The following is an 8,503-nucleotide window of genomic DNA, read 5'->3' on the forward strand; positions in this document are numbered from 1 at the left end:
AGGGGAATGGGAAACCTCTCAACATGCTCTAAAGTAATAGATTCATGAACATAAGTCTCATTGTATGTGTTCCTGCATTCTTGCAATATGCAAAAACAAGAAAGAAATAGTAATAGTTGGAAAAGAAAAAACAATTGTGAACCGATTTGCACAGTATAACATAGTTGTGTGTTCCAACAAGTTTCAACGGTGAGAGATCACACATGGATAACTCTTTCTCATGGACAAAGTTCATTATTTCCTTTATTAGGCACCAACAACAGCATGACGATTAAGTTCAATTAAGTTATCTGTAATAACTGTCAGTAACATCTGGTTTACTGTAATTAGTGTGCAAACACAAATAAAGGACACATTCTAAGTGTAGTCCCCCTTGAACATGGTTTGTGTTTTCCTTTTTGGAAATTATTTTCTTTCTCATACAATGAATACAGAAGAAATGTTTTTTTTATGTATTTATTCGATTGAAATTATATTTGTAGCAGTATTTTCTTTTGCTTTTCAGGCAGCTGCTTCCTGCTTGGTCATGTGTTTCAACACACAAAACAAGTTTACTGGTGAGAAGCCAGTGAGGGATCACATCTGCATGCCGTACTTCAGACCTTCAGACCACTCCATCACTTTCCTACTGCTGAAAAAATTGGACATTGGACAGTCGGGTTGTCTCTCTTGAACACTTTGTATTCACAAGCATTCAAGTCCAAAACTGACACACAGTCGTCAGGGAAGTTCTGGGGTGTTGAATACCTGCAAATACACAGCAAACACAGTAAACAGTAGAATATAAGTTTTAAATAATTTACAAATTAAAAAACAATTAAATGTTGTGATCTGTGTACACACCCAGTGCAACAACTATCGCAGGTACAGTCATAACATTGACTGTTTCTCCAAGAAGATCCCATGTCATGCCATGTCTTATCCACATGGTCCTGACAACGGTTATTGACTTTGGGTGCAAAGAAAGAGTGGTAAATATCTTTCAAAATGTATGTACCACAAATATACTGTACGTGGGAGTTTTTCTTTCCTTTTACCTGGTTTCGTGGCTTTACGGAAGCATTGAGCATTTGACATTGACGCCAGAGCGCATAGCAGCAAAGCCAGAGCCAAATATTTCTTCATGGAAAAAATGGAAACAAACATCACATATTTAACATTTGGTTGAGCTCAATGATTGTGTTCAGAGTGGTGCAGGAATGAGCCCTAAAACCTGCACTACAGGTTCACAAGTCATTAGGTGTTTTGTTTCATGCCTGAAATAAAGTCTGTGGTTAACACAAGCTTAGAATATTTTTATGTTTTGTTCTACAATATAAAAATCCGTCAGTAAATATCCTTCTGGTGAATTTTGAAGCTTTCACATGTTTTTAAACGGTTGCTAATAAGTGACTAAATGAGACTCCAAATGTCATCAACTGACTCGTCCCTCTTCACAGCCTCGTTGTGTTTATACTCGCTCATAAGGTCCATGCAATAAAATAAATCAAAGCTAATTCTTAGACACTTTATTCATTAGCAAACCACACATTTAACAACTCTCTTGCCCTACATGATTTAAAGTATCCCTTCGAACACAAAAATAGCTATACCAAGAAACAATTTCACCACTCAATAATTATAAACTCACCATATTGGCAGTCAAACTTTTTCTGCTTGACTTGTGTTGAGAGATTAAGATGAAGGCAACTGTACTTTTAATGAAGGGCTCTGACTTTTAAATAGTGTGTCTGCAGGGACCTTTGGAATTAAATAAGGGGGTGGGGAAAACGGGGCTGTTTCTTGTAAGAGGTCACTTCAGTTCAACACAACAAATAAAAATAAGAACAATGCCATTGTACCAACATACAATGAAAGTCTTTTTTTTAATAGCTTAGGTTAATTTTAAGATTCGACACACAGTTTGGAGTCTCGCCATGTATTACTATTATTAGTAATTAATATTAGTTATTTTTATATTATTATTATTGGGATAGTGTGTCTACAGGGACTTTTTGAATTAAATAAAGGGGAGGGGGGCTACTTTACTGGAAGAGGTCACGATACTGTTTGTATTTGCTAAATACAACAACATATATAGAACATACTTTAAACAACAAAGACAACCCCATTTTTAAAATAGTGCAGATTTATTTTAAGTTAGTTAGTTCCTCAATGTCATGTCTGCTTTTACATAACGTTTTTGGAATGAAAATTAAATATTTTGGTGCCACTCGACATTCTGGCAGACTAAACTGGGACAACAGATTTAAGCATCACGTGACCTGAAGAGATAATTCATACTCCGTCTGACTTTCTATTCCCATTTAAAAAAAAAGTTATTTAAATGTTTGCTTTACATTTTGAAACATCTACTGAATTCTTATCAGCTCTGGACTTTCACTGCTGTAAACAAGCACATATGTAAACAAACTGTAACACCTAAATGAAAACTTTCTCCTCACCTATAAAGCTCTCCACAATCTAGCCCCCACTTACCTCTACGACCTCCTTCAGGAATACACTCCCTCCCGCACCCTCCGCTCATCCTCTTCTGGACTGCTAACCATCCCCACGTCACGCCTCAGTACGATGGGTGCCCGAGCCTTCAGCTGCTCAGCACCCAGGCTCTGGAACTCCCTCCCTCAAACTGGCATACACTTTATAACTGGACCCTGTGCACTTCACTTGTTTTTATGTTGATGTTCTGTTTTAATGTTGTTCCTATCTTACATGCTTTTAACTCGACATTCTGGCAGACTAAACTGGGACAACAGAAAAAAATTAATTCAATGTTTGCTTTACATTTTGAAACATCTACTGAATTCTTATCAGCTCTGGACTTGTAAACAAAACTGTAAACCCTCAATGAAGAAAAACATAGCATTTTGGATAGAAAAACTTAAAATTCAGATCAAGATCTCTTTCTATGTCTCGTGTCTAAAATATATTTAACTTACTATGACACTAAATTCTGCAAATGTGGCTTAACTAATTCAAACTAGAATTCTTTCATCCTTCTAAAATGAGCCCTTTTACTCTCAGAGTAGTCTTATTTTTAAATAAAGGCAAATTGACTTGCATCTCGTAGCTCTCCTGATCGCATCATCTCTCTTTTCCGGTAAGCGTATTTAATCACTTCCGGTTGCCAGGTTTAGCAGCTAGCGATGGCTTCCTCCTCTCCCGCTCCCGCTTGCTGTGTGTCACGAGTAGAGCTATTCCTCTGCCTCCCTTAATGATAACGGTACATGCAACAAATGTAGTTCATTTGGTAGGTTGGATGCAGTTCTCAGTGGGTTAGAAGCACGGCTGCGCACCATCGAAGCTCAGACCTTAGCTACATCAGTTAGCCTGCCCAATCCATAGTCGGCGCGGACCAACTAGACTTAGCTTCTGCTAGCTGTTCCCCGGCAGCCCGCGAGCAGCCGGAACGCTGGGTAACTGTTCGAAGGAATACTAAGTCTAAACAGAAGCCCACTGAGCACCCCCAACCTCTTCACGTTTCTAACCGGTTTTCCACACTTGGCGACACACCCGCTGAGAAACCCACTCTGGTTATCGGCAGAAACGTGAAGATAGCGAAGCCAGGGACCATAGTTGAATGCATTCAGCGGGCCAGAGCGGGCGACGTTTAAAACGGCTGGCTAAAGATAAACGTAAATACAGTAAGATTGTAATACACGCCGGCGGTAATGACTCCTGACTATGCCGGTCGAAGGTCACTAACATTTATGTGGAATCGGTGTGTACTTATGCCAAGACAATGTCGGACTCCGTCATTTTCTCTGGCCCTCTCCCCAATCTGATCAATGATGACATGTATGGCCGCATGTCATCATTCAGCCGCTGGTTGTCCAGGTGGTGCCCAGCAAACAATGTGGGCTACATAGATAACTGACTGATCTGATGAGGAGAGACGGCACTCATCCCACTTTGGATGGAGCGTGTCTCATTTCTGCAAATATGACCAAGTTGATTAACAAACTTAATCCATGACAACTCAGGGTTCAGATCAGGAAGCAGAAGCTGTCTACCTGTCTCTTGGACGCCATCCCAACGAGGTAGCGCCGTGGTAGCACTTAAATGGCTCTTACTGATAGCACTTTGTAGTTTAACTTTATTGAAGAAATTGTACTTTCCTGATGTTCTGAGTTTGGACTCATGGTTTAATGCACTTATTGTAAGTTGCTTTGGATAAAAGCGTCAGCTAAATGACATGTAATGCAATGTAATGTAATTGGCACCGCTCTGTTGGATATTGTTAATGTGTCTTTGCTAACAGGGCATGTACCAAATTCCTTCAAAGTAGCTGTAATTAAACCTCTCTTGAAAAAGCCCACTCTTAATTCAGAGGTGTTGGCTAACTACAGACCAATCTCTAACCTTCCCTTCCTCTCTAAGATCCTTGAGAAAGTAGTCACAAATCAGTTGTGTAACTCTACATCATAATAGTTTATTTGAGGAGTTTCAGTCAGGATTTAGAAAACAACACTGGTGAAAATCACAAATTACCTCCTAATTGCATCAGATAAAGGACTCAGCTCTGTACTTGTTTTGTTAGACTTTAGTGCCTCTTTCGCAATGCCTCTGTGGCCATGCCTCCTGCCATGGCCCTGCTGATGCCCCCTGCCCCCCTCATCTCTACCTTCTTCTGTTTCATGGATTGTGGAGGTCTGGATCGTGGTCCATGCCTACTACTAATTATTCATACATTTCTGTGAAATTCATTAAATGTGTTGTAACGCTGTTCATCTGTACACATGACATCTATTGCTTCTATCCATCCGGGGAGAGGGATACTCCTCTGTTGCTCTCCTGAAGGGTTCTTCCCTTTTTCCCCTTGAATGGTGTTTTTTCCTGATCCGATGTGAGGTCCTGGGACAGGGATGCCGTATGTGTACAAATTGTAAAGCCCTGAATTGAAATTAAGAAGAGACCATGATCAGATTTCATATTATTTGTGTATTGCTGATCCCTTCCTGATCAATGCATGAGGTAAGTAGAGGAAAGGGAAACCTCTCAACATGCTCTAAACCAGTATTTCTCAAACTGTGAGATGCGGCCCTCTAGTGGTATTACAGGTGGGGCGCAGGGGCAAATACAGATGACTTTTATTTCAAGAACTTTATTGAGAACTTCACATATTACAAAGTACATGTACATAAAACTAAGTCATTAATAAATACATGGCGAAATGTACTTTTTTTGTTTTTTGTCTGATGGAACAATCTGGTTCACTTGAAAGTGATTGCAATTTTATTTATTGTAATATTTGAAAAAGCACAGATGGAGGAGTCGCGAAAAGTTGTTATTTCAATAAAAATTCAGCATGCACCATTCTGTTACAATTTTGTTGGGGCGGTGGGGCATGAACATTTTCCTTCCTCCAAAGTGGGGCATGGCAGAAACAATTTGAGAACCACTATTCTAAACTAATAGATTCATGAACATGAGTCTCATTGTATGTGTTCCTGCATTCTCATAATATGCAAAAACCAGAAAGAAATAATAAAAATTGGAAAAGAAAAAAACAAATTTGCACACAATAACTGGTACATGTGTTCCAACAAACAGTGTTTCAACAGTGAGAGATCACACTTGCATAACTCTTTCTCATTATTTCCTTCACCATACATTGGACAAAGTACAGATGATTAGTCCTTTTTGTGCACTATATATTCACATGTCTCTGGGTCAAACTGACACACAACATCCTATGCTGGGCTGTTTCTTGGTCAGGTGCAGGGAAACTGCTTCCCACAAGGAACAGGCAGATCTTGTTACCTTTGGCCAGAGCCAACTGTTCGCTCTCACAATTTGTTGAGGTTTTAACCGGACTGAAATTGGATATTACTTCTAATTGGTTTTGTAAAACTAGTAAATATGTCATATGTACACAGCATTCAATCCATTAGAATTTAAAGAAAAACCTTAAACAGGAACTTTACTTCAGTCAATTTGTAAAATGAAAAAGTATATATTGTGCATGAAAATGAAAAATGTACAGAAATGAAAAACAAGTAAAGAACGAAAAAATAAAATAAAAAATAAAGAAGGGGGTCTGGTTTGCTCTGTCCTCTCAAAAACTTGATAAATCCTGATAACCATTCAAGCATTCTTTTCTTGTGTTATCGTTGACGTGTAAACACCATCCATTTTGCCCACTTCTCACGACATTGCTCCTCTTGAGCTCTTATTCTGTGAGTTAACACTTCCATATCATGTACATCAGTCACGATTTTCAACCATCCATCTTGTGATGATGGTACAATCGTGTGCCATCTTTTTGTAATAGCCTTTTTACTAGCTGCTATCAGAATTTTCAGCAGATACCGGTCTTCCCCTAACACGGTATCTGATGTCTTATTACAAAAGTAGAGAAACAGACAGGACTTAGGGGTGTCATAGCCCAGAATTTTGACAATAACCTTATGGACATTTCCCCAAAACTGTACAATTTCCGGGCATAGCCAAAATATGAGAATGGTCTACATTTACTGCCCCACATTTCCTCCAACATGGTTGAACAATAGACAGACATGTGCTTGTAATTTGGGGAGTAATAAATAATCTAATTATATTTTTCCAACAATGTTCTCTCCAAGTTCGTGCAGATGTTGAGGATTGTTGTATCTTCCAAATATTCAACCATTCATCCTCTGTAATATTCACACCACGTTCCTGTTCCCATTTCAGTTTTACATAAAATGTTTGAATTTTTCAATCAGATTTTGATATAAAGTTGATATGTTTCTATATTTCTTTGAGTTGTAAGCTCCCATTAAGGTTCTAATTATGCCATTTTTCCCCAGGTACGAAAATATAAATTAGAAGAAGAGCTCAGGCTTCTGCGATGGATAGCTTATGATAGACATTTTATTCCAGGTACTCTCGACCAGAGGTTTAAACAATGGAGTCCATATGGAATAACAGCAATATGCACAGTTTCTAAAAATTGAAGTGTTGTGAGTTTCCAGGAGCTGAAAGATAAATATTTACTAAACAACCAGGACCATTTCAGATAACCTACAATTAAGGGACTTTTTCGACAGAGAAATAAAGCACAACATTAACCGGGGAGGGCTGTTTTGTTGTATCTGCATGTTACTACTAGTAAATGATGGTGACATGTATGTGTGTTTGGTTACAGATTAGCAAATGTATACAACATCTAAGGAGGGAAAATCTATTGACTTGTTTTATTTGTCACATTACGTCGAACACTTTAATCTCAAAAGACAAAGCCAGATCTTTTCATTATAGGTTTTTAACCATAATATGAGAAATGTCTATATTTGGAAATTCTACACAACTGGATTGCAATGATGTCAGTAACATCTGGTTTAATAAGTGTGCAAACACAAATAAATGAACTTTTAGGATTTCACTTTCTAAAGAAGGGAGAATCCCAAGAGACAAACTTAAAACTAAATGGACAAAATTGAAGCAGCATTATTCTTTTTAAAATAAAGTTAATTCAGTGTTTGCTTTACATTTTGAAACATCTACTGAATTCTAATCAGCTCTGGACTTTCACTGCTGTTAACAAGCACATATGTAAACAAACTGTAAAACCTAAACAAAGAAAAACATAACATTTTTAATACAAATAAAGGACTTTCTCCAGAGCTTCAGAAGACATTATACAACTGTTTACACGTCCTGAGTATTACTTCTACTAGGAAGTAACTGATTTAAACTGTTTAAAATCAGTGGAGTTCCCCTTGAACATGGTTTGTACAATTATTTTCTTTCTCTCATACAATAAATACAGAAGAAATGTTTTTTATTTATTTATTCGATTGAAATTGTAGCAGTATTTTTATTTTCCTTTTCTGGCAGCTGCTTCCTTCTTGGTCATGTGTTTCAACACACAAAACAAGCTTGCTGGTGAGAAGCCAGTGAGGGATCACATCTGCATCTCGTACTTCAGACCTTCAGACCACTCCATCACTTTCCTACTGCTGCAGAAATTGGACTTATGAGGTTGGGTCGTCTTTCACGTGCACTTTGTATTCACAAGCCTTCAAGTACAAAACTGACACTCAGTCGTCAGTGAAATGCTAGGGTGTTGAATACCTGCAAATACACAGCAAACAGTAGAATATCTAAGTTTTGAACTTTTTACAAATATACAAACTTAACTTTTAAAGACATTATACAACATTATACAACTGTTTACACGTCCTGAGTATTACACCTACTAGGAAGTAACTGATTTAAACTGTTAAAAATCAGTGGAGTTCCCCTTGAACATGGTTCGAACAATTATTTTCTTTATCATACAATAAATACATAAGACATGTTATTATTATTTATTCATTTGATTGAAATTGTATTTGTAGTATTTTCTTTTCTTTTTCTGGCAGCTTCTTCCTGCTTGGTCGTGTGTTTCAAAACACAAAAACAAGTTCCTAGTGAGAAGCCAGTGAGGGATCACATCTGCATGTCGTACTTCTGACCTTCAGACCACTCCATCACTTTCCTACTGCTGAAAAAATTGGACATTGGACAGTCGGGTTGT

The 8,503-nt window shown here is 37.9% G+C and overlaps 1 protein-coding gene across 1 annotated transcript; it reads right to left on the reverse strand.

The window, feature by feature from the left end:
• Nucleotides 1-545: 545 nt before the first annotated feature.
• LOC117735916 (small serum protein 2-like) lies at nt 546-4,031 on the reverse strand. The gene is made up of 5 exons (XM_034540834.1): nt 4,014-4,031; nt 2,479-2,517; nt 1,038-1,119; nt 844-949; nt 546-747 (listed from the first exon to the last, which is right to left on the reverse strand). Exons 1-5 carry the CDS (start codon nt 4,029-4,031, stop codon nt 618-620), a joined length of 375 nt encoding a protein of 124 aa, XP_034396725.1. The 3' UTR covers nt 546-617.
• Between the last annotated feature and the right edge of the window lie 4,472 nt (nt 4,032-8,503).

Source organism: Cyclopterus lumpus, chromosome 9 (assembly GCF_009769545.1).
Source record: "Cyclopterus lumpus isolate fCycLum1 chromosome 9, fCycLum1.pri, whole genome shotgun sequence".
Lineage (NCBI taxonomy): Eukaryota > Metazoa > Chordata > Actinopteri > Perciformes > Cyclopteridae > Cyclopterus > Cyclopterus lumpus.

Excerpts from the sequence above, each read along its gene's own strand:
- LOC117735916 (XM_034540834.1), bottom strand. Across the intron at positions 1,120-2,478 it reads TCCTGAAGGAGGTCGTAGAG|AAATATTTGGCTCTGGCTTT; the intron begins GTAAGTGGGGGC and ends TTTTCCATGAAG. Across the intron at positions 748-843 it reads TGCGATAGTTGTTGCACTGG|GTATTCAACACCCCAGAACT; the intron begins GTGTGTACACAG and ends GTGTATTTGCAG.